Source organism: Heloderma suspectum, chromosome 7, assembly GCF_057233095.1.
Source record: "Heloderma suspectum isolate Gila_16-S chromosome 7, 16-S_ref, whole genome shotgun sequence".
Lineage (NCBI taxonomy): Eukaryota > Metazoa > Chordata > Lepidosauria > Squamata > Helodermatidae > Heloderma > Heloderma suspectum.
In genome coordinates, this window is record NC_139464.1 from 71,100,894 (window position 1) to 71,128,144 (window position 27,251).

Here is a 27,251-nt window from a genome sequence, read left to right on the forward strand (position 1 = left end):
CTTACTTCCAAATAAACATGCATAGAATTGTGCTGCAAAGTTTCTAAAAGAAAAGTATGATATATTGATCTCGCCTTTGTTTTTATATTCCTGACCTGAAAACATTTTCAAGTGGAAAAAATAAAAGATCAAGCTGACAAGTTGTGTTTATTTCCATTTTTAATCAATGAATTCAGTTTAGAGAAGTTTAAAAGCACCCTAAAATGGTTGCCTTAACATTGCAATTAAAAAAAAATGCGCAATCTGTGCACGTTTTAGAACACACACACACACACAACATAACCCCAGAAAGATGTTGTTAAAAACACACACACCAAAAAATAAATTCCGCAGTGCTGGTATTGTCACAATGTTTTAGATAAGTAATTACTTTTTACCCAAATCCAGTAAGTATGGGCACAGCATCTGCTGAAAACTGAGCATCTGCTGAAAACTACTGAATGGCACTTTCATGAGAGCAGTGTTAGATAGCTTACATCCTAACACTGGCCAGATACATTTTTATGACTTGATGGGCAAACATTGTTAAATGATCCGGCAATGAAGCAGTCTCTGGGTCACACATGGTCAGTGGAAGTTCAGGAAGTAATTCATTGGAAGGTTATAGACTTCTGCCACTGTGCAATGATTGAGTGGGAGGGGAAATCTGATGTCACAAGGCTGTGGTGAAGACATGAGACTGCCATTAGCTCACCACCAGGCAGGCACATGGTTGCTGGGTGGCTACCAGAACTCAATATGGATAAGGGATGTGATGTCAGAGGGTTCCACTTTATTGCTGTTCAGTGGCAAAAGCCCATTATCTACAGCAGGGGTGTTTGTTTATTTATTTATTTATTGCATTTATATCCCACCTTTTTTCTTCTTGCAAGGAACCCAAGGCAGCTTACATTATCCTCCTCCTCTCCATTTTCACAACAACAACCCTGTGAGGTAGGTTGGGCTGAGAGTCTGTGACTGGCCCAAAGTGAGTTTCCATGGCTGAGTGGGCACTAGAACCCAGATCTCCCAGCTCCCAGTCCAACACTCTCGCCATTACAACACACTGGCTCTCTTTCAGCACAAGGGCTGACTGCCATTTCAGATAAACTCTCAGGGGCCACATTCCAGTGGGGTGCGGCGCTGAAGGCAAGGGGGGGGGCATGTCCAAGATACCAGCATATCTTAGCTTGAAGCTCTGACTGCCAGTAACTAAAATTTGGGAGAGGCATTTCAACCTTTTGGAATTAGGGGGGGGAGTATGCATAAAAGCTGGGATTGGTAGTCGGGGAAAGGAGGCATGGCCTTCTGGGGGGCCCCAGTCATGAGATTTTGCACCCCTGATCTACAGTGAACTGCCACTACTGTGTCTGTCTTCAGTGCTCTACAACAGTGGTTATCTTAATTTCTTCCTTCCTTTTGAAGATTTCTACCCCACCTTATCATGTATACTTTATATATCATGCAGCCTAAAAGGGGCTTGAGGAATAATACAGCCGTATTCCCGCACCTGTGAAGGAGAGTAAGGGGGTTAAGAGGGGTTGCCCCAAACTCCCAAATATCTGCAGTGTGGGCAGCAGGCAAACAAATTACCCAGCAGACTGGCACTACCCCTTAACATCCAAACCCAGCCTGAGCCAGGGGATACGCAGACCTTTCAGGACACACTTAGGGCACAGAAATAAGGGTTCACACTGACACCCTCTATTTCACACCACAAGCCCAAAATTCTAAACAGTAGCAAGATGAAAGTAGAAGGCCCTGAATTCAGTTCTGAGGCTTAAGTGGAATGAAGCACACCCAGATGTTGAAATAGATGTAAAGTTTATTAACAATAAGGGGGAAAGGGGTAGAAAAGGTGTACAAATATCAGAGGAAATCAGAGAAAACCCAAACCAGTAAGACAAACTGCAGGTAAAAACAATGAAGCAACACCTATCCTGCCCTATACTTTACTGAGTTAAGGGTCTTCCCATAGGACAGGGGCTAATTCAGGATCCAAAAGCTCACAAGCCCAAAAGCCAGTTAGCAGATGAAGGCTGGAGATCAAAACAAATACCATAATTAAGACCAAATGGGAATAGTAGCCCCCCCTAACTTTATCTCCTGCCCACCCCTTGAGATGTGTGAGGTGAGCCTCCATAGCCAATCACAGTCAGCCTGGGTAAGTGCCTCAAGCTCCAGGAGAGGAGGGGGGAGTGAAAACCTCTCACTGCAACTCAACTGAACTCAGTCAAGTCTAATTCTGGCAGAAATTCAGCTCCAACGGTGAAGGCCTGGAGAGGAGAAAAACCTTATGATACACACAGGTGGTTTTAACAAGTGCATGCCAGCCCCTCCTCACAAAATGGAGCCTGTTATCAGCAGCTAAATCTCAAAAAGAAAATGGATTGCTTGACACTGCCCTTTACCCCGCACTTGGCCAAGGCCAAGAGAGGCAGCAGCTGCTGGTATTAGATGCAGCTGAGTTCATCACACTTGATCACCTACAGTTGGGTTTCACATGATTCCTTATGCCGGCAGCCTGACCTTCTGATATTAAATTGAAAGCTGCCATCAATGAAAGGAGATTGGTGTAATTCTACCCTTTAGCATCTCTATATTAAAAAATGAAAGCCCTACATAACCTCCTTTGGGAAGTAGAGTGTCCACAAGAAGGACCTGCAATGAAGTGTTGCAGTGTGGAGCCGATGGACACACACACACACAACGGCCAGTACAGGAACCACCATTGCTATTTAAAGTGGCCACCTTTTCCTCCTCTCCAGGCAGGGCTCCTGTTAGCTACATTCCTAAGGCAAAAATTCAACATGTAGAGATTTCCTCAGCAGACAGATATGAAGATGGGGGAATGCTTCACGTGTTGAATGTCTCCTTGACTAGCAGCTTTCAACTCTCCTTGGGGGGGGGGGGTGCATTTCTTGCATGGAAGTGTAAAGCACAAACAGGGGCAGCTGCTGGTTCCACCAGCTTCTCTATGTCTCTAATATAATAAACACAAAAACAAAAGCAAAGGAAAGGAAAGAAAAGACAGTTATCCTTCAGGCTAAATGTTGGCCAGCCAGAACATAAAACCTGGCTGTTGATCAATGGCACGGGATCTTCTGTTCTTCCAAGATCCCTCTGTATTTCAATAGTTTGTGCTCTCTGACTCTGTGTAAATTCTCACAGGATAAGAAACAACCAGATAAAATTATTTATGGCCTTCTTTGTTCCTTCTAAGTCTGTACACGAGGAGTGTTGAACCACAGGCCAAATCCAGCCCTCCCCTCCCCCTGGCCCCACCCCCCTTTCCACCAATCACCAATTGTTTGGTGGTTTCCCAGCTTTTGCGCAATTCCCCCCCCATTCTAATAGGTTGAAATGCCGCTCCTAAGGCTTCATTTGGCTCCGCCCCTTTTGCCTTCAGCTCTGCTCACCATGAGAATACAGGGCTTGAATGCTTCTCAGAAATTAAATTCAGCCTGGAGTTAAAGAGGTTTGGCACCCTGTGGAACATAGGAAGCTGCCTTATACTGAGTCACACCGTTGGTCCATCTAGCCCAGTATTGTCGACACTGACTGGCAGCAGCTCTCCAGGGTTTCAGGCAGAATTCTTTCCTTGCCCTGGCTGGAGAAGCTGTGGATCAAACCTGGGACCTTCTACATGCAAAGCATGTGCTCTGTCACACTGAGCTATGCCCCCTCCCCTGCTCTACATCTTGATGCTACCTACACTGTGAGCTGTCAATATGTTCATTGAGATATTCCAAACACTGGAAGCGGTTTATTTATTTCATTGCCATACTGCCCAACAGCTGAAGCTCTCTGGGTGGTCCACAAAAATTAAAACCACAAAGTATGTTACAGAACAATATAAAATATGAAAGCTTAGAACTACAATGTAAAAGTACAACCAGAATAAAATCTAGCAGCAATGCAGAGATTTAAAATGCAGATTTAAAACACCGGAGCTAGAGGACTAGAGTGCTAAAATGCTGGGAAAATAAAAAGGTCTTCACCTGATGCCAAAAGGAGTACAGCATAGGTGCCAGGAGAACCACAGCCGGGGTGCCACAGCAGAAAAGGCCCTCTTCTTTTCATTCACTTTGAAGTAAATGTTTCTTTAAAAAACAAAACCCAACTGTCCAACGCTATTTGAACCAAACAGCGTCGCGATGAAACACACACAGACACCACTTTGAGAAGATCTTTATCAATTAACACATAAAACATATTTTTGCATATCATATCGGCAGGTCTGATCTGTTGAAAGATTTAAAGGCATCTTCAGTGTCAAGTAAAAATTATTTATGTCTGGACTGTTTTCTCTTTGCCCTTAAACTTTCTAAGCTAGACAAAGAAAAGTTCAAAATTACAGACTACAGGAAATCCTACCATTGTACCATTAAAATGATTTCCAGAGGGGTCGCATGTTAGTCCGTTGCAGCAAAAGCAACAGAGGATCTCGCAGCACTTTAAGACTAAGGGGTGCAATCCTGTGCGTGTTTAGACAGAACAAAAAGTCCTACAATTCCCAGCGTGCCCTAGCCCAGCCATGCTGGGAGATGTAGGGCTTTTTTTTTTCTGTCTGAACATGCATAGGACTGCACCCTTATTCTGACATAAGTTTTCGTGGGCCACGGCCCACTTCATCAGAATAAATGTGTTAGCCTTCAAGGTGCCACAAGACTCTTTGTCGATAAAATAAGAAAGCCACAGTAGAATTGAACACACACCCCCCCCAGCCCCTAAGAAGTCCCTTAGAGGGGGTGAACGCTGCCAAGTCCCCTGGCGGGGCGGCGGGATTCCCGCTCGCGTGAAGCCCGGCTGCTCCTGGCCTTGATTCGCCGAGGGGCCCCTCTGGCGGAAAGACCCCTTCCCAAGATGTCCTCGGCGCCCCCGCGCCACCTTGCGGAGCGGAGCGGGAGCGCCTGCTCTCCCGAGGGCACGTCCCCCTCGCGCCGTCCCGCTCATAACTGCTGCGGCTGCCAAGAGGCAAACCCACCCCCAGCAGCGGCGGCAACAGCAAAAGTCAAAGGCAGGCGAAGCGAGCCAGCAGCAGCCCGCCCTGCCTGTTCCGAGCTGGGGCTCGCTCCGCCCGGGCCGTGCGCGTGGAGGAGAAGGCAGCGCGCGGGGAGGCGCGGAGCCCTCGCCCGAGGAAGGAGGACGTCTCGCCCTCCGCTCCAGCCCTCACCTCTCCTGCCCCGCGGGATCCTCCGAAGGCAAGGGCGGCATGGCCCGGGGTGGAAGCCGCGCCGGGTGCGCGGCGGCGGCGCTGTGGCTCCTCTGCGGCGCGGCGTGCCTGAGTGGCCTGCCGCCTGCGCGCGCCGCGCCGCCCCAAGAAGACTCCCTCTACATGTGGATTGACGCGCACCAAGCCCGCGTGCTGATCGGTAAGGCAGGCGCCCTCTCCAGCCGGGCCTGGCGCGGGCGGCGGGCGGCGAGGGCTGGACCGAGGGCCCGAAGTGGCGGGGGGCAAATGGCCACCCGGAGAGCGGCAGGGGATGAGGGCAGCAGAAGCAAGCTCCTTTTTATTCGTGCAGTCGTGATGGTGCTGTGAGTGGAGCTTAAAATGCACAACTGCACATGCTCAGAGTATTATTGTTTTTTAAAATCGGCGTTGGCAAGCACTCGAACATATAAGGAGTGTAGAAGCAGTTGTAAAGCATGGAAGCTTGGGGGCGGTATTCGTTGTGCGCTTCACAACTGGAATAATCACAAGGCTGTTTAAAGCCCCCTGGGCCATTAGGTCTAGAGGCTAAAACTACCTCGCTGCCTCCAGCCAGCATGCCTGCTTCTGGGAACGAGCTTGGGCTGGGTCAGATAACTGCAGGTGACGAGGATCTTGTACCGTTCTCTTCCCCCCCCCCGCTCCCCCCGCGCGCTCTCGCAGCGTTATCACCAGCAGATCTGCTACGGATGCTTGATCCGACTTTTAACACTAAGGCTGCAACGCTCCCGGTATAGAAATGAAATAAATAAACAAATAAACGCTCTACCCATTTACCTGGGAATAAGCTCCATTGACCATGGGTCTTACTTCTTAGTAGACATGTATAGGATTGTGCTCCAAACTACACTGAGGAGGAGGTCTATCGGAGCAGAGTTCGGCCAAGCTGCTGGAGTACACCTGGTTCGTTCAAACAATGCAGAGTTACACTGTAGAATTTGCTACCACAAGATGCAGTAGGTGATGGCCACTGACTTGGATGGCTTTAAAAGGCAATTTGACCAATTTATGGAGGCTAGTGATGTCTGCTAGTCATGATGGCTGTTTATTACCTCTACTTCTGGAGGCAGTAATGCTGGGGCACATGAGCAGGAGGTTGCTGTGGCATTCATGTTCGGCTTGTGGGATTCCCATAGGAAGCTGGTTGGTCTCTGTAGGAACAGAATGCCAGACTTTGGTCTGATTGAGCATGGCTCTTATGCCCTGAGAGTCAAATATGTTCACAGGGCAATCCCTTGCACATTTACTTTGAAGTAAGTGCAATGCTGGAATTATAGGAAACCCTTAAGGAAATCTACAAGTCTCCCCCCCACCCAAGACTGCCCCCAATTTTAACCAAATTTTGGCTTCCTCCAAACAAAATCCTAAAAACAGTAGCTAAGGGGGGTTATCGCAAATGGAGAAGTGGCCCAAGGACGCCCCTCCCGCTAATTCTAACACTGAGCAGAGTGGGACTTCCTCCCATGTACAACTGCATAGGATGGCAGCCCCAAGCATGAATGGGTTAGCATTCATCTCATACGTATAAGGAGAAGCCGTATTGACTTCCTTGTGCTGAATTCTTTAAATGCTTAGATGAGCCTTGGAAAAAGGAAGGAGAGGGGGGAGGCAGGGAGGGAGGAAGATCAAATGCACCACATTTTCTGTACAGACAGCTCTTCTGTGCAGCACAGGGAGAAACATGGAAAGCACAGGTAGATCATGGGTGATGATTGTGCAGGTGTGTCTCTCGTACTGAAAGCAGCTCCATGCCTTTTTTGCATGCAAATCCACATGTGAACGTTGTCATGGGTCATGATTACACTTGTATAGGTCTATTATTACACAGTCTCCCATGTGCTAAAGCAGCTTCCTCGTTTGTGTGCATGCAGCTGAAACATGTGGTTTGCACACTTTTCCTTCCACAGAAGTGCTTTCCATGTAGGAAGATTGAGCAGCCCTTGGGGGAAGCCTGCATGTTTGTCTGCCTGTGAAACTCTTCAGGGTCAACATTTGCTTTTCATCCCACATTAGGATTTAATCTCCCACCTGTTTTAAGTTAATTGGTTTTGTTTTACAGGCTTTGAAGAGGATATTCTGATTGTTTCAGAGGGGAAAATGGCCCCATTCACCCACGATTTCAGAAAAGCCCAACAAAGAATGCCAGCTATCCCAGTCAATATTCACTCTGTGAATTTCACCTGGCAAGCAACTGGAAGGGTAGGTAGAGCCTAACGTAGGGAAAAACTGGTGCAACTTGGGATGGGTGAGGGGTGCTGGCGAAGAAGAGCAATATGTTTAACTGGAGCAAATATTTAGTTTATATAAAAAATATTCATGGAAAGTATTTCAGAGGTGTGCCAGAAAGTCACTACAAAGTGGTGCCTTGAATCATCTGTCATGAGAAATATTAATAAATCAAATCTATGGCTTGCAAAAGTATACAGTATGCCTTCTCTCTCTCGTTCTGGCCCCCTTCCAATGCAACTCCGTTCCTAAAGGAGCAAATAGTTCAGTTTAATTCAGAAGATACCAACAGGTGTAATAGGGCACCTTATAGACAGCCTTCCCCAAGCTGGGTCTCTCCAGATGTTTTGAACTTCAACTCCTATCAACCCCAGCCAGCATGGCCAAGAATTATGGGACTTGTAGTCCAAAATATCTGGAGGGCACCAAGTTGGATAAGGCTGTTAAACGGTACCCCAACTTTCCCCAACGTGGCAGCTTCCACTTTTATTAGATGACTACTCTCTGAATATCCCAGTCCAACACAACTGGATGGCACTGGGTTGGGGAAGGCTGGAATATACACACACCTGATCAGGAAGAAAAGAAAGTTGAAAGAGTAATCTTGAGGACGGAAGCATATTTTTGCTGAAAAAAGCTGAGGGACCAAGGATAAGGGGTTTCATGAAGTAACTCACAAGGAACGTCGTAACTAATCTTATGCTTTACGTAACAACCCATTCTTGAAAGCATTTCGACATGGTGAATGATACAGGAGCGTGCAAGGCAGGGCCAGCATCAAGGGTAGGCATGACTGCGCGCCTGCTGAGAGCCCACACCCCCTGGATTTGCTCCTCCTCTTCACTGTCGCAACCTGCTTGTGCCTTGCTCTGGCCCAGAGAATGGTGGTGGTGAGAAGGACGAGCAGAGGATGGCACTGCCTACTTGCTCCTTGGCTGTCTGCCTGTTGAGCAAGAAAGTGGTAGCAATTTGAGAAAGAGGATGAGGAGCAATAGCTGCTGGTGACAATAGAAGTGGGAAGGAGGAAGGGGGCCCATTGAGGGTGTCCCAGCCAAGGGCCCTCAAAAACCTGCTGCAAGGCACTGCATATACATCATTTCAGTCATCTTTACAACTACCCTTTAAAGTAAATCATAGAATCATAGAACAGTAGGGTTGGAAGGGGCCTACAAGGCCATCGAGTCCAACCCCCTGCTCAGTGCAGGAATCCCAAGTCAGAGCATCCCTGGCAGATGGCTGTCCAGCCCCATCTTGAATGCCTCCAGTGTGGGAGAGCCCACCACCTCCCTAGGGAATCGACTCCATTATTGCTTTGCTCTAGCAGTCAGGAAGTTTTTCGGTATGGAGTAGGGTCAAGGTTCAGTCCCTGGCATCTCCTGGGTGGACTGGGAAAGAATTCTGTCCTGGAACCCTGGAGAGCCACTGCTGGTACTGAGCTCGATAGATCAATGGGCTGACTCGGTATAAGGCAACCTACTGTGAAGCTTTACCCCCATTACAAGTCTTGGGCTGAGAAATAGTGGCTCTCAAAATGCCACCTGAAGCTTTGAAGCACTCCCTTGTTCAGAGCTCAGCCTTTCACAGCACAATCCTACTTGTTCATTTTATTCAGAAGTAAGTCCTACTGTCGTCAGTGGAGCTCACCTCTAGGAAAGGATACACAGGATCGCAACTTCAGCCATTATGCTACATTCAGCTCTGGGATTTCAGTGCCATGGCTTGTCAACATGTGGTTCCAAAATGGCTTCCATAGCTCCAGTTAACACTTTCAATTGTTATATTAAAAAAATCGCACTTGTACCTAAACTGGTACTGCTGCGAAAATGCTGTGCAGGCAGGCAGATTTGTTATGACACAGTATGGTGTCAAAATGATGGAGCATAGCCATCTATTGATCTTCCAGACCTCTATTTAAGGGAATTTTTATAGGAATGCCTGGCATGACATCATCACTGTTATTATTATTACATCATTGTTGTTATTATTATTATTCCATCATGGAACTCAAGGTAGCTACATGTGGTTCCCCCCACCCCCCAAGCACTGACCAGACCCAAACCTGCTTAGCTTCAGCAAGGTGGCTGCCTCATATGCCTTCAGACTATTCCCTGGGACATACTTCAACAAACACATATTTAGTCTGTCATGCTGACAGGATATTGTGAATCTGCATAAAAGTTACCTGGGCTTAGGACAGCTTCTGAGAATAGATATTTAGTTTTCATGTTGGAGTTTAAAAAAAAAAAAAAGTTTTTACAGCAATTAATAAGCAGCAGTATTTACAGTGAGTTGGATCCTGGCCAAGTTATTTACACTTTAGTTCCACTGAAATCAATGGGACAAGTTACAGAGCAATCCTATACGTGTCTACTCAAAAGCAAGTCCCAATGATTTCAGTGGATCTAAAGCATGACTAACACGCAGCATAAACGTCGGCATATTTACACAGACATCACTGCCACTATGGTAATGGGACTCTCTCCTAAGTGTGTATAGGATTGTGACCTTAGTCTGGATCCAATCCAGGTAATGGAGAACAGGCCCCGAAAGATAAGTGGGCAAGCCTTTAAATGCAAGCTGCTAATATGACAATATAGTATTTTATTGTAACTGTTGAATGTGTTTATAAAGGCTTCCTTCTTTTCTCTATATTGTTATGATTAAATCAGTAAGGTTATTCTGCAATAGGATGCTCTGGGCCAGCTTGCACGATCACTGCAGCCCACTGTGACTTATTTAAGCCACGGTGCGTGCCAGCAGCCATTATGAATATTCAAGCCCACGATGGGCAGGTGCTGCAGCTTATCATGACATGCAAACCTGGAGCAAAGTGGGTTGTTGCCATGGTTAACAAACTACCCACAACCCCAAAGCAGCCCATGGGTTGTGGGTGGGTTGTTAACCATGGCAACAACCCACTCTGGCCAAGTTTACACATCATGATAAGCCGTGGCGAACACCTGCTGCGGCTTGAATATTCACAGTGGCTGCCAGCGTGCACTGCAACCCACCCAGGCTGCGACAATCATGCCAACCAGGCCTCTGTAGACAATTTTAAGTGAGGCAAAATCTAAACAACAACAAAAGTTGGAATATGTGTATCATATCCAGTTTGTTAGAGAATAAACCATCTTGCTGTTTTCCCCTAGCTTTGCTTTTCACCTGTTTATTGTGAAGTGCTGTTATTTGTCAGTGGATAGAGCTATTCATTTTGTGGAAATGGTTGAACCTTGCTCTGGTTGTCATGTCTGGGTCTCTTGTGGCCACATATGCTTCCTCCCTCTGCTCTGGCTGCCAGACAAGTCCATTTTCCTACCTGTAACCCATGTGGGTAATTGGTTGCAGGGTTTGTGTGTGTGTGTTTTGGTTTGTAGGGTTGCTACGCAAATGTGCATTTCCATATGACTTCTCAAGTCATTTTACATAGCTATGCAGTTCTCCATGAGGTTTTGTTTTTGCAAAATATCAAAATGGTTAATCTATAAGGGTGCAAAGAAATGCAAAAAACCTCCCCACAAAAACTAACCCACCCCTCACTAACACAATGGAAAGAACAAAGCCAAAAAAGACATACAAAGCTTAGAAGTAGAACCAGCGACCTTATAATTTGGCATCGGTTAAAAGATGCAAAACTGGTGCAAGCCCTGTGAGCCAATATGGTACCCATTTGCACTGTGATCAGCTGTAGTGTAGATAAGCCTAAAGTGGCAGTGGTGCTGTAAGAGGGGTGCAGAACCTCACATCCAGGGATGAAATCAAGCCCACTTGGGGTTTCCCAGAGGGCCATGCGCCTTTCCCAAACTGCCAATCATTTGGTGGTTTCCCGGCTTTTGCGTGGCTTTCCCCTCTGTTCTAAAAGTTTGAAATGCCTCTCCCAAGGCTTAGTTACAGGCAGTGAGAGCTTTAGGCTGGGGTTTTGGATAGTTTGAGCCTCACCCCCTTTGCTACTGGTCCCGCCCACCATGGAAGGCAGCCCTCAAGAGCTCCTTCAAAATTGAATTTAGTCCTCAGGCTGGGAAGAGGTCCAACGCCCATTCTGTAAGGGTTTTCCTTCCAATGGAAATAAAAGTAATTTGTGCAAATGTTACCTTCTTGCTGCCCAAGTACTTGTATGCTGAGCTTTTCCTACTTGTAGAACGAGGCTGTTCCATTGAGGGTGGTGAGAAGGAGACAGACACCAACCTTGGGGTTTCAACGTGGCCAAACCCTGATGGATGGACGATGTTCATTAGATGATCAGCTATTCCAAGTTGCTTTATAAAAGTATTATTTCCCTGGGTAAGGTGCCCCCCATTTGTCCTCCATTGGCTCATATGAGTTGAGATGGCTTCTGACTAAATGCAGATTGAACTCTGTGTAGCTGATGGAGGTGAAAGTGCGCTATAGAGTTCATCATGGATACTGTCCAGATGGCTGTCCCAAGATAGAGGACATGGTACACTTTCTAATGGAATGTCCTCTGTACCCAGAGCTGAGGAAGCAATACCTTGAGCCCTTAATAGCTGGGTTCAGTCACAAATCTTTTCTAAGTACAACCTTATTACTACTGGCTGGTACAGATTACTATACGTCCTATAGGACTGCCAAGTTTGTCCAACGGGCTTGGGAGAAACGGAAATTGAATGGCCTAGAATATTAAGTCTGCTAACATATTTCAATAAGTCAAACATTGTCCAGACATTGCAGAATGTTTTAATAGCCCCTAGGAAATGTTTTAATTAGCTTTTTTTATAATTACTGTCCTTAATATTTCTTGTTTTGGTGTCACTTTCTGTACAAGAGGGGTATTTTATTATGTGTTTGTAGGTGTATGGCCTGATTGGTTAATGAGCAATAAACTGAACTGAACGGATGATCAGCTGGGATCAGTGTGCGTGAGGGTTGGCTGGGCCATTTCAGCCTCTCAACTTGGCTTTACCTGAGGAACTGATTTTGCTGTCCGGCTACAACTGTTCCTTGGGTACCAAGCCTGAGCCATCTAACTGGTGAAGTCATAGAGGTAGGCAAAGAGTAGGCCCTCTCCCCAGCAGCCATCCCATGAAAGCCTCACATCCCACACAGCTGCTGATTACAGGAGCGCCCCTTGTCCCTGGGCCCTGAAGGAGGACAGGAGTCAGCCTTTTTGTGGTGACGCATCTCTCCCTTTCTCATCCAAGCACACAGAGTGGCACTCATCAGCTTAGGCATACTGAAAATGACAGGAACGCAAGAAAAGGAATGTGTGTTAATACCTGGACAACCATATATAAACTCTGATTATCTCCATCGCCTGTTCAAGATTCAGACGTGAAAGGAAGTTTAGTTTCTAGCTTCAAAAGAAAGATAAGGAATACAAAGGAAGTGCCCAGTCTATAGGAATACTTGTCAAATATGCATCACTGTAGCGTCTGGCATTTCCAAGCCAATCCTATGCTGAAGGTTTGAATTCAAGGTGAACAGAATGCAGCCTGGCAGATAACGGATGTTTATGACTTGAGCTTCTTTGGATTGACCCAGGGATTACTTAGATCAGAAACTGTCTTAGGGCAACAAGGAAGGTAATTTTGGTTGTGCTAACTAAGAGTTATTCTAGCCTCCCTTGCATAAGGGAGCATAAGGCTCCCTTATTGGCATAAGGGATAACTAGATTTCTCCCCTCCCCCTACATTTATTCAGAGGTGCTGTAACATTTGAACAAAATGATGGTGGTGGGCTTCTGTTCAAATAGTCACTCAAAATAACTGCTGAAAGTTCATCAACACCCCCCTCCCTCCCCATGATACTTGGGTGGATTTTGCATCAACCTCTTTCCCTTCTTTTTGAAACCACCCTTTCATTCATAATACTTAGAGCAGTTCACATTTTCCTCCATATTTCACATTTCTTTCTTATATTTTGATCCCCCCCCCCTTTAAACCAGTTACCTCAGAAGGTGGCTTTTCATAGCCATCAACATATGACTGTTTTGGATAGCATGGTAGATGCAGTTTCGGCATGATCCAGCACTCTGAACAGTAGGTTCACTGTGCTTTCCTGTCACCAAACAGGAGAAATGTTTTTGTGTGTTTTTTCTGACTAACATACTTCAGTGGCAATATGGAATGTGAATAGACTTAAGGGCACAATTAAAAAGAAACAAAAAGAAGCAGGGATCCTCGTATCAAAAGCAAAGCTCTGAACGTTTAATATTTAGATTCTGTGCTGCTGTGGTATTTTGCATCTTGCTGTTATGGACATGCCACCAGAGATCAAAGAATCATGCTGTAGAGTTCCCACTTCATTTAGCAAGGCAGGCATGTGCCAGCCATCTGTTGTAGCTGCTGACAGAAAACAGCAGTAAATTTCTCAAACTTTTGCCAAAAAGCTTTATTGCTCAGCAAAGATGAGTTACAAGGTACCTTGTAAGCTACATCTGGATTGCATAATCATTTACATAGCATATATGTAAACTACAGAATGACTCTCTCTCTCTCCCTCCCTCCCTCCCTCCCTCCTTTCTTCGCAGCAGCATAAACATTTGGCAAATAAAGTTTCAATGGGATTTATTCTTTTCTATAAGCACATTCCCAAAACAAAACAAAAAAGTGCTTTGACTAAAAACAGTAAAGCAGTCAGTTGCTTCCCCCGACCCCCAATTTTGGCAACAGTGGGATTGCAGAAGTTGCAGCCATGGGAATCAATGGAGTGGCACGATTAAGTCACTGTAGCTACACCAGTGCAAGTAGTGGGTTGTGATGCTACAGTTACCAGTGTCTTGGAAGAGTCTGACCTCTGCCAGTATGAATCTCCCAGAGCCTCACTGAATACTTACCACTAGTATAGCAAGGAGCACAGTTGCATTGGCAGCCCCCATAGGTTGCAAAGATCCTGAGAATATCCATTTGAGGGAATGCTTTGAACTCTTGCTGTGCAGTACTACTGCTAAAGTGATGCACCACTCAAGTGACCTCTTGTGCCACTATTACATTGTGTTACATACAAGAGGGCACCTGCCATGCCAGCCAGGGGTTACACTAGAAAAACTAGTTTGGTGGAACAAAAGGATGGCAAACACCATTATTTTTTAAGGAGCAAGGATTTAATTATGTTATATAGCAGGGGTGGGCAGAAAAGTAGATCTCCAGATATTTTGAATTGTAACCAGAGATTATGGCAACCTTTCCTAACCTCGTGCCCTCCAGATGTTTTGGACTACAATTCCCTGCATTCCTAAACATTTGTCAGGATGGCAGAGGCTTCTGGAAGTCCAAAACATCTGGAAGTCTTCTGCCCACTGCTAAATAGAATCTTAATAAACTGAGACTGAAAGCAGGGGGAGTGAATGGGGTAGCAGGAAATATTTTGGCAGAGCACCTCTTACTTCCCTGCAGCTGTCCCTTGGAGTCATCCCTGATGCCAATGTTGCTGTTGTGTCAGATCTTAGCACCATCACAAGGCAACACATTGCACCGCTATGCCCATTTCAGCGCAAGAAGCTCAGCGTCCTGTGCGTTGCTAGCTTTGCCACTGCAGCAGCACTTAAGGTTGACCCAAATTGGATGAAATGGCTTAAACTGGAATAGTTTGGTTTGTGAGTTAATCAGTGCTACCAGACATCCGTACCATTTTGACCATTTGGCAAAATGGCAAGCCACACCATGAAGGCAACCCTACACTACTTGGGACCAGGCTTTTTGAAAGACCGCCACCTCACATATAAGCCTGCCCGTCTTTTAAGATCCTCAGGGGAGGCCATTCTCTCTCTTCCACCATTATCTGAGGCATGTTTGATGAACATGAGAGAATGACCTTTTTGATGACTGATTCCAGTCTCTGGAACTCCGTGCTTCATTTTTGATGTCCTTCAAGGACATTTTTATTCAGATAAGTTTTTGGCTTTTGAACAGATTCAGTTTTGCCAGAATAGGTTTTATGTGGTGGACGCTGTTTATCTCTTAATTTATTTGCATTTATGCCTTGGTTATAATGTATTTTATCTGGCATGTTATTGTTGTTAGTTACCTTGAATACCATTTGTAGTGAAAAGGAGGCATATATATACATTTGACTAAAATAAATGTTCTTCCAGTGAACAACTGGTGAACACTGAGGTTAATTGCTGAGATTTCCTTTTAACCTGATTGCATATTGTTTGCTGATATCTACCTTGTAGAATTTAAAATGGGATCTGTAGTAGTTCCTAATGATTATGATAGTGCAACAAAAGAAATGGGGCAAGTCTCCTGGACATTTAGGGTCACATCACCAGTTTCTGTGGGTAATCCAGTATTGATTGCAATGGCAGGCAACTATCAAAAGGTAAGCTTAACATGCAGAACCACCATTCTGGTGTTGAAATTGGTGAAATACTAGTTGTTCTGGAGGATGTGAATGTATCTGACCTCAAGGATAGTCTACATAGGCTGCTTATGCCAAAACAACCTTAAGTGAAATCACCCATTCTTCAGGGAGACTTTGTCACAACAGGTGAGTGTTGTGTAAAGTGGCTGATTTTAATTATGGATACCCGCGGAGAGGTTCGGTTTTTTTTAGCCTAAAAGTTGCAAGCCTGCTATGGTTAATGAACACGTCAAGCCCAAGTTATGAAAGTGGTAACTGTCCATCCTGGCAATGAAGAACTGAAATTTCTCCATCAGGTGCCCTGTATGGAAAAACTCAATTGTTCTTTCTCTATTTCTTTCTTTTTGCTGGAGCTGGTAGTCTTTAACTGCGTAGTGGGAATTTTTGCAGCTTTTAAATATGTGTTTGTCTATCTTTCAAAAGCTGAAAAGGTGCATTTCTTAATCTCTCAGTGTCATGTTGTTCAAGTAAACGTTTGGCAGTAGAATCATCTGTAAGTAGTTATAAATTCATAAATTTTTACTTTGCCATAGCACCACTTCATTTCATAGCAGGTGTGTGAATATTAAGGATTGCACAAGGGAAAATGACAGGCAACAACGCAATGGAAGTTGATAGTTAACGCCACACACTTAGCACAAAACTAAATAGAAGCAGAGCAGTGTGAACCACTTAGGATCAATATTATAATATGCAGACTAGTAAATTAATCCCAAACATTTACTTGGAAGTAAGCCCGTACTGAATTAGCTTCCAAAAATGTGCTAAGGATCACTTTCTTAGTTTTGTCAAAGGAACTAAAGACTTGGGAGTGATTAGGAGTGTGTGTGTGTAGGAAGTGATCTCACAATGTTTTCTCTGTAATAATAGGATTGTCTCTTCTCCCCCTGGGAAAATGAACACCAGGCCCTGTTTATTTCTATTTGCAAACGAATTGTGTGTGTGTGTGTATGCGTATGCGTGCACACGCACACACACACGCAGCTAGCTTTATGAAGACAGCTAGAGAACACAAAAAGTCAATATTTTGCATTCACAAGTAAACTTTCCTGTTCTACTTCTCCAGTACTATGACTTAAGAAAGATACTGATGGGGATTAACAAACCCTGACAAATGTTTCAACCTGCAATTGTAGGAATCTGATTTGTAGCATAATCTACTAGATCATAGGATATATTTCCCGTATTGTAGAAGGTAAATAAAAACCCAGGTTTCTGAGATGCTATTTGTTTGAAATGTCCACTCCACGCTGTGGTTCAGTCTGATCTTGTGCTCCTGAGCAAGGCCTCACCCATGCCCCACCAGTTCCAAGGGAGAGCATGATTTTTTTTCCTATACACACCGAGAGATTCCAGAGTGTGGTGTTGGGTCAATGTTTACTTTCTGCTCAAGGCTCCCATGTCAGATCCTGTAGTGCTGCTACTCAGAATTCTTACACACACATGTGAGGCCACAAAGGGAAACTGAGACTTCTGGGCTACGGTGACTTTAGCATCTCGTTACATTCAGCTTATTTTCCTTTTCACCCTGCTGAATTTAATTAGTACACTTCTTTTATTTTCAAGAGCTTGGCAGAGAAAGAGGTCTGGATGAAAGAGAACAGGCTGGGGCTTTACTTTGAAAATTTCAAGGCAATGTTTATTGATAGAGAAAGCTTGATATAAATGAACTGAAGTGGTGTGCATACATCACTATAGATTGCACAGTATGCTTGACTTTTGCTTAATCAGCTAGCAGTCAAAGACTCCTGTTGGATATATCTTTTCATGTAGATAGTATCATAAAACTGGAAGGAACCAGACAGTAGAAAATTAATGATAGTGGCCGCTATAGCAGCTGTTGTCTTCTATTGAACAAAAGGATATGATCTTTCTCTTCTACTTACACATTGCTGTTATATCAGCTAGTGGGCTGATTGCACACTATTTGTGCTAAATGTATAGTTAGTTATAGCAGGAGTAATGACTACTGTAATTCAAGGCTGTTGAAAGGCTTCATGCAGTACCCGGTGCAGCTACTGATCTTCTGAACTAAGTAGGACAACCGGTCATCCCAGTATGACTCAATTGGTTCCTTGACTCATAGACAATTGAGGCCCAACTAATATATTTTGTGTTGTGAGTTCCACAGGTCTGCCTTGTGTTACATGCCATGGACCCATTCTTCCTTTCCTAGGCCTCTTCTTTTTCTGCCCCTTAGATTCTCTGGTTTGTTAAACCATCTCTGACATCAGAGCAGTTCAACCAATTGCTACCAACATTACTGACACTTTACAGTAGAGATATTGGGCCATTTATTGATACTAAGTCTAAACTTCCATTTGAGTTTTATGGAAGACGTGGTCAGTTCCTAAGCAGGCCATGTGCATATATATTGGATTGGATCCAGATTTAGGTATGTGCAACTGGGCTGGTGAAAGATGGTGGAAGTGGATTTCCGTGCTCCTGCCTCTCCATGGCATGTTCAGGGACCCTGCTGAATGGGGTAGAATAGAGCAGGGGGAAAGGAAGATCTCCCAGACAGAGGCACCTTCTGTGAGCAGAGCTCGATTCACAGAAAGCACCTCTGTTTGATTTGGGGGAGGTCCCCCTTCCCTCAATCCCATTGTTGTTGTTGTTCAGTCGTTCAGTCGTGTCCGACTCTTCGTGACCCCATGGACCATAGCACGCCAGGCCTTCCTGTCCTGCGCTCTCTCCCGGAGCGTGCTCAAGTTCATATTCATTGCATCGGTGATGCTATCTAGCCATCTCATCCTCTGCCATCCCCTTCTCCTTTTGCCTTCAGTCTTTCCCAGCATCAGGGTCTTTTCCAGGGAGTTTTCTCTTCGCATTAGGTGGCCAAAATATTGGAGCTTCAGCTTCATTATCTGTCCTTCCAATGAGCACTCAGGGTTGATTTCCTTTAGGATGGACTGATTTGACCTCCTTGCAGTCCAGGGGACTCGTAAGAGTCTTCTCCAGCACCACAGTTCGAAAGCAATCCCATAGCTGACCCCATTCAACAGGCTTCCCCAACCTTGTGTGTAGCATTTTCCAGAGAGGTGGACAAAACATTTAACCTGGTATAAAGCAATTGCCTCTGAGAAGAGAGTTGTCAATATTGTTATTTTTAAAATACTACATCCCTTCCCATCACTACCCTTGTACAGAGGTAATACAGAGTAAGGCAGAGATTAGAGCTGTCCAGCCAAGGTTTGAGAAAGGCATCACCTCACCCCTTATGTCCCTGCCCAGTCTATGCGATCATCAGAGGGGGTACGTCTGAGGGTGCCACGTGCTCCTGAAGTTTGCCTCAGGAGGAATTACAGTAGATCATTTAGTGTTGCAGCGCCCACCCTCTGGAACACTGTACCAGCTGTCATTAGACAGGCCCCCACAATTCTGATGTTCAGATGTCTTCTCAAGACCCATCTCTTTACATACGCTTTCCCTGAAAAGTGACCCAGCCAGCTGTGGTCTGTAGCACACAGCAGAGTGTGTACTTTTACTGCTTATTAGCATCTATTTCTTGTGCAGTTTTATTGTTACGTTATTGTTTTTGATGGTAATGACATTGTATGTTTACCACATTAACTCTGTGGAAAGCAGTATATAAATTTTGGTAATAAATAAATATAAATAAAGCAAGAGTGGAATCTAGAAGGTCATGGTAGGAATGTAGAGCAAGGGAAGAGGCGGGGGAAAGTACAGGTACCCCAAATTGTAAAGGACAAAACAGATGAGGAATACCTGAAAATACTAAGAAACAATGAACTTCATGCAAAGCACAGATGCTATATTGAAAAAACAGATATAAACAGTCTTGAAAAGATGTATACAAGGGATGGGAAACCTCTGACCCACAAGTGAAATTTGGCCTGCCAGGCCAGTCTATCCAGTCTTCCTAGGTAAGGCCACCCCCTGAATCCCCTCCTCCTCCCTAAAGCCCTGTGTGTCCTTGTGAAAAGATAGTACAGATAATCCAATTCCAATCATGCACGCATTAATTCAAAATCTTTTGATGAACAATAAATAAAGTTCTAGCAATGTTTGTCGATGGGATGCCTGTCCAGTCGCCTTTTCAAACTCCATGCTATTTGAAAGTGCTGCTGACTGATTCAGACCTGCTTGCTTCTATGTAGACATGCAGATTCAGTCCTGCTTGCTTCTGAATAGGCTTAAAATAGGTAAGGATCACAGTCTAGCTCTCCCCACTCTGCCTTTAGCCACACCCACAGAGGGAATGTTAGTCCTTCAGTTCTAAAAACTGTTGGTGTGTTGTTAGAGCTTTGCACAGTGCTTGGTTTTACTTTGGTTTTTACTTTGAGTTTATTCTGTTGTTTAAAATGTTTTGGCTTTTCATATTACATTTGATTATGTTCTTGTATTTTGTGGTTTTAAGTTTTGTTCTGTGAACCGCCCAAAGAGCAGCAATATTTCTGGGTTCCCTGTGTCAGGCCTAACCCCTGCTGATGTGCCTTGGTCTTGCCTCTGTCTTCCACAGTGCGCTGTCCCAGGTTCTGACGCTGCCCTGATGTGGCATGCGCCTCATTCCTGCATCACGAACTGATGGAATTTGCTGCCCGAAGATACGTTGACAACCATGAGCGCAGATGACTTATATATAAACTGTTGCCTTCATGCTCTGCTCATGGGCACCTGGCTGCCACTGTGCAAATATTTTGGTCTGACCCAGCAGGACTCTTTGGATGTTCTTAGGTGTGCCTGTCTGCTAAGCTCAGCAACCCAGTTACAGCCAAGACTGCTGGAACTTCATTACCTTGCTCTTTGTCACTACTGGACAGTAGCTTCTCTGTGGGCTTCAGTCAGAAGAAGGAGAGGCATAGCTCTAGGACGCCCTTCCCCAAGGAAGTGCCCTTTGGAGGTTTTGAACTACATCTCCCATCATCCCTGATCATTGGCCATGCTGGCTGGGGTTTGCAATCCAAAATTTCGTGGAGCTCCTCCAGGATTTGAGATTACATGCTTCCTTTTTAGAAACAAGGCCCAATTATCAGAATTGGCTTACATGAGATAGGGCAAGGGATGTACAACCTGCGCCCCCGGGTGCCTGCACACACACCCCAGGTGCCCTGACCCCCACACTACCTGATTTCCCCCTCCTGTCAATTTTCCCACTGCCTGCACGCTCCACTCCTTCCACCAGAGATGGCGCTTCTCCCACCAATACTAGCAGCAAGGAAAGAGCTCTCTGTATCAGGATTCCTGGTCTGAGGTTGTGCATCCACAACACACACATGTCTGTGTGTGTACATGTGTGTGCAGCCCCCAAGCCAGCATCAAATGCAGCCCTTGGGGCCAAAAAGGTGGTGCACCCCTGGGATAGGATCTGCAATGTAGCCCAAGGTATATATTGAGAGGTTGTCTGTGGGAGCCCTATTTCAAGGAGAGTGTGTCGGTCAGCCATGGAAAGTGAGAGCCATGATTACAGAGCATGCTAACAAAGTGGCAGGAGAGTGTAAATCAATCTTCTGCAATGTCATGACTCCACTAGAGGAGTCCTTCTCAGAGAAGGAGTTGGAGCCCCCAGGGACCCGGGACACCCCAGATCAGGTGCTGCCACCAGACCAGCAGGAGCCTGGGCCCTCAGAGACAGCTGGAGTCCATCCCTGTCAGGAGGAGGAGGAGGAGGCAGCAACGGTGCTTCTGAGGCAGAGGCTAAACAACCCCCTGGCTCCCAGGAGCATCATCTCCTCAAGCAACAGGCCAGTAGGGCCCCTGTGAGACGGAGTGCTTGCTTGTAGAGAAGGACTCCTCAGGAGTAGAGCACTTACCAGGGAGCTCAGATTATTGGACCTGAGCTCTGGGTGGGGCTCAGAAGGCTTTGGAGTTAAAAGCCTTCACTGTAGACCTAGCCAGTGTTGGAACAACATCATTCATCAGCTCTTGTGTCCAGTACCTTGCTTTCTGTACCTTGTTTTGTGATTTACCTTCTGTGCTACTGACTCTTGAACTCCCATTTGGCTCTGCTTCTGGAGTGTGTATGGTAATGTACTGCCTAACTGTGCTTTCACCTTTGTGTGTATCTGGACCACTCCTGCCTTTGCCTGATTGCATACTGGACTGGAACATTTATGCATGACCATTTGCCTTTGTGGCCTTGCCTTTTCGATTGCCCCATAATTTGCTCCATCTCAGTCTGCTGCAGCCAATGGAGGACATGTAATCTGATGCCTTCTAGCTGTGCTGAGCTACAATTCCCAGCATGCCCCACCTGGGGGCACCAGGTTGGGGAAGGCTGGTGTAAGTCTGGAGGGAGATCAAAGGGAGTCCTGTAAATGTCTACTCAAAAGTAAGCCGTATTGAGTTCAGTGGGGTTCACTCCTAGGTAAGTGAGTATGGGGTTGCAGCCTAAATTTGCACAACATCCCAGTCTGCACATGTAGCAAGCAACACAAACAAAAACCTTTACTTAACCATAGTAAAGAGAATCTAATTTATAAAAGAGGTTCATTAAAATGCATGAAGCAAGAAAGCCAAGCCTATGCAAAAGAGATGAGCTCGACTTAAACTGCCGTGCAACCACATTGCTTGAACTTACCAAGAACATTTTTGGATGTAGCATGTGATGTGAAGACTTCTGCTGATGGTCTTTTCTTCTCTTCTGTTGGTCTTTTACTTCTGCTGCACTCCTTTTGTTTTTATCCTTGCTACCTTTTGATATTTTTATTTGGTTTTTAATGTTGTTGTGCTATTACTGCTAAAATGTGCCAGTGTAAGGTGACCCCTTTGGGATAGTTTCAGGCTGTGGGGTTGGAAGGACTAGTTGAGGGAAGGGGGTCAGAGATGTAATAGCTGTCCTCCTTTCCAGTCCTTTCACCAGCCATGGTGATCTGAGCTGCCCTTCCAACAAGTTATCAGGCTAGAGAGGTGAAAGGCATCGTTCTTCCCTGCCCTCCCTGCTCCCAGGTTTTTTCCCCCAACCTAAGTCCCTCCAGCCCTGTGTTTTTTCCAGCCCTTCCCATTAAGCCTGTTGGTGCTGCTGCTAAATTTAAGTTTTGCTCTTAATAACAAAGCTAACATCGTTCATGATTTTATCCTGGAAGAGAGGATGATGTCTTGGCCAACACTTGGGTGGACACACTGGGAGGAACTGATATCTCTGCTGTGCTTCATGAGTTCTTGGTGTATCATCAAAATCAACTACATGGTTGGGGTTCCTGTTGTCTAGGGATCTCATTTCTCTTTCCAGGATTCCTATCCAGTTAACTCCAAGCTCTGAGTATTTGTACCTAGAGTTGGGCACCAGGGACAGATCGGGGGTTCTTAATGTACTGATTACCCCACTGTCTAACAATCATAGGAACATAGGAAACTGGATTATACCTGGTCAGACTATTTATTCTTCTAGCCCCGTATTATCCACTTGGGCTGGTAGGGCTGGCACCAGATTCTGGTGGGCCCTCAGCATAGTGCTGCCGATGGGCCCATGGCACCGCTGAAGACATCCACACACATAAGACACCCACTCAGCCACCTGCAAAACCCCCTGGCCGGCCTGCCCACCAAAGTCTGCCTGCAGCCACAGCCCTGCCCATCTACCCACCCATCTTCCTGTAGAAGCTCACCCACCAGCTGGCCAAAGCCCCCTCCTTCCATCCTTGTTTTGTGTTTACCTGGTGGGGTGGGCAGTGGTTCCTCCTCATTCCCTGGCCTGGCTGGCTCTGCTGGCAAAGCGCCTCAGCACCTGGCCAGCTGAGCCTGCAAGCCCCACGCACACCTTTAAAAGAAAAAAAAATACTTACATTTTGAGTAGCAGTGCTTTGAACCAATCAGATGCTGCCTGTGGGGGCACTTCGCAGTTTTTACATCACTCCTGTGTCCTCAGTTGCCAAGTCCCTCCCCCAAAGTCAGCATCTGATTGGTTCAGAGTGCTACCTGAAAAGAAAAAGAAAGAAAAAAAGACAGAAGTAGCAGTGGGAAAACATGGGAGGAGTACCAATGAAAGACAGATTGCCTGATAAAAGCCTCATTTGGAAGGGCACTGACTGTGCCTGTAGTGGGCTAGATCATGCCCATAGCACCTATGGCAAAGATTTCTTTTCACTTGTTTTTACAGGGTTCGTCTCTCTTTAGCCAGGGCAACCCATTTAAATTATATAACATCTAGTCACCTCATAGAAAGAAATACCCAGATGTTGCTTTGTTTTTTAAACCTTACACAAGTTGGACCAACCTAAGTAAGTTCTGAGTTTTCACAGAAATATTCTAACATGCTTCTAACAACAACATGAACGTTGCAAAAGGTAGATAACAAATGGATAGGTTCCCCTATTTTTTCCTTAAGGGTTACAAAGGTTAATCCTTATCAATTTTTAAAATTTCACTTTGCTAAATGTTCTGTTAATGGTTGACGTATATTTTGGGTTAGATTTCAACAGGGTACTTCTTGCCCAAAAGATGCAGCACAAACCTCCTTTATGGCCTGAATATGTTCAGGGCTAACAGTAGCTGCTGATATTTCATAGTTTTACACAGAGTTTACCTTTTAGGGAAAGAGATTTATTATACAAGAGTGCAAGCTGAAGCTGGTAGAGAAACCCGTGGAAGCAATAAAGATCCAATTACACAATTTTTGCTTCTAGCCATACTTTTCACTTATGTAAGTTATTGATTATACTTTCATGAGATCATAATCAAAAGGTTATTCTTTGGTGATGGTGTGTTAGAGGAGTTTTATCCCAGACTTCAAAGCCTTCTTGTAAGCCTTTGTTCTTATGGCTTAGTAGTTTTGAAGCATGGCCAAAGTGAGTCTGTGTGTTCTGTTCGTGCTTCCTATAATTCAAAGAGGTCGGTGATCTTACCCATAGGCTGTGAACTCTTCTCTCATCACATCAGGTAAGCTTCCATCACTGACAGATGAAAATATTTAAGTATACACCCTTAATTAATAGTAATGTCACTTGGAAATGTATTTTACAAATGTTTCTAAATATTTTTTTTAATCTCCAAGGTCCATTCTCTTTAATCTTGCAAATAGAAGAAAAATCATGTCATTTTTTTTTCTCCAGAAGAAAAAAGTGTAAATAAATAGGTAAAAAAAGGAGGTAACTGATACTTTAGATTTTTTAATACAGCCTTATCCAGCCTGGTGACCTCCAGATGTTTCATCTGCGATGTCCATCATTCCCGACCATGCTGGATGGGAGTTGTAGTTAAACACATTTAAGGGCACCTGGTTGGAGAAGACTGCTCTGATATATAATCTTCCTGAGCTACAGTCTTATACACTTACCTGAAAGTAAGTACATGAACTCAATGGGACTTACCTCTGAGTAGACACATAGGCTTGCATTGTTAAAGTAATACTGCCAGCTAACTTTAGCAGTAGGGGTTTGGGCTAGATGGCTTTTTGGGTCGCTTTGATACTTCATCCTTTTTCATTGCTCCCTTGTCCACAGAATCATAATGATCCCCTCATCAAGCTTTTAACCCAGCTTATGCCTGTACAGCATAAGGTACATGGGCTTTGTGACCCCCTTGTGCATGGCAGTATTCTAAACACAGATGGTTTGTGGTCCATTTCCACTACTTTGGGAAACATCTGCTCCCCCTCCAAGGCCTGTCAATGATGATGGTATGAGAAAGTTGCTCATCCTCTCCCTGGACTCAAAGGCACATGGTAGAGTTGGTGCTAGTTTTTCCAGCATGTTTATCCAGCAAGGCAAACTGCTTAGACCACCTGTGTTTGATATCCCCATCAGTATACAGATTGCTGGATGAGTGAAAGCCCTGTGTGCCCTTACCATGAAGTTCAGTAAGGTGGACTGGAAAGAAGATAGTGGGGGTGAACAAAAAAGAGACTGAGAAACAGGGGCAACTGAGAGATAGGGGATCAGATCTGGGCCCAAGCATGGGGACAGGAAGGTACTCTTTACCAGGGCTGGAGACAGTTACCTGGTTCAAACGTAATGACAACCTGGAATATGGGTTGTTGCCTTACCCAGAGTTTACCCATGATTTGTCTGCCAGAAATCAGGCAAAGTGCAGGTTGTTTTTCAGTTCTTGGGTTGTTTGATTCCCTTCCCTGTATCCCAAATGCCTTTGCGGTGGTGTAGTACTGGCATGTGGAGTGGCTGTGTTTTTTTTACCACTCTTGTCTGCCACCTCTGTAGCCTGACAAAACAACCCATGAACAACCCATGTTTCTGGGTTCACTCAATGACAACCTATAGTTAAAACAACTCAAGAGTTCATAACTCAACAACAAACCATGGGCCCTTTTCCTGGGTTGTTCATGGTTAACAATCCAGAGTTAACCCATAGCTCTAGGTTCGCTATGGATTTAACAGCCCATACTCAATACTGTGGGTTGTCATTACATGCAAACCAGGTCAGAGGATGCAAAACCATTATCATGAGGGGGGAAAGTGAGGATCATCCCTGAGGATTGTTATGGAAAATTATTTCCCTATATCTATGTACCTATTTCCAGATCTTGTGAGATTTGCCAGAGAGAATCAGAAATAGTGCTAGAACAGAACAATCAATGTTCTGAATAGTGAGTTGCTGGCCCAGGCCCTTCTTTACAACAAAGAGTGTGGCTTGCACAATTAAACTAGTAGTTTAGTTTGATAGACAGATATTTGTGCTTCCCTATCTGACATGCTTTCTCAAGAGCTACCAGTTCCAAAGTTCCTTATGCACAGACAGGAGGAAGGGGCAGCTGCTGGGAAGGATAATCACCATAAGGGACATTGATCCCAGGGACAATGAAAGTCAGTAGAATTTACAGGCTCAAAATATATGTAAGTAAATGTCTACTTCACAAACATCCTACAGACCTTTCTGAGAATTTTCCTTGTGAAGCCCCACACAACTGCAACTAATTTCAGGGAAGTCACTATGGATTTATTTTTTGTTGTATGCTGCCAATAACTATGGTGGAAGTTGAAGCACATATCAGCAAGCTACTACTCATCAGCAAGCAAAGGCTGTGATACAAGAATGGTTACTCCATGTAGCTATTTTGTCTATCAAAGCTCAACTTGCAAGAGAAATGGACTTTGGGCAGGTATTCATGGTTCTGCAATGAAAAGGACCAGGAAAATAAAACATTAAAGAGAATTGGTCTAATGTTTGCAGCTGCATTGATCTGTTAGAATAAAAATAATAAAAACCCAGGTCAATACCTCTATTAGGACCAACCAAAAAGTTACAAAATGGTCAGCAAGCTTTGTAGGGTTCTTCTTCTGAGGGAGAACTTTCACCTGAGCCAGCATGGGTGAGTTTGTTATTTTCTGAGTAAATAACAAGCTCACTCAGGGTAAGTTTGCCCATCACTAGTTTTAACGTTTCCCCTCACTGGGTTCAGTAGCACCAGTATAAACAGCTCTAAATAGTGCTCATGATAGATCATAGAACTAAATGAGATCGTAGAACTGGAAGGCCGGAAAGGGCCTATGTGTTAATGAGCCTGTTGCCTTGTGTAGGATACTACATTTAAGAGGGTAGAAGTACATCTGATCCCTTGATTTCCTTCTAGGTCTGCAGTATTTGTTCTATCTATCTAAGA

At 44.9% G+C, this 27,251-nt stretch overlaps 1 protein-coding gene across 1 annotated transcript in view; it reads left to right on the forward strand.

Annotated features, from left to right (window-relative positions):
* Positions 1-5,035: 5,035 nt before the first annotated feature.
* The window catches only part of WIF1 (Wnt inhibitory factor 1), a 52,399-nt gene continuing 30,183 nt past the window's right edge, over positions 5,036-27,251 (forward strand). Inside the window, exons 1-2 of the mRNA XM_084810581.1 lie at positions 5,036-5,354; positions 7,251-7,390. Of these exons, the coding sequence (XP_084666707.1) occupies positions 5,195-5,354; positions 7,251-7,390 (300 nt within the window). The 5' untranslated portion in view covers positions 5,036-5,194. The remainder of the gene's footprint in view (positions 5,355-7,250; positions 7,391-27,251) is intronic.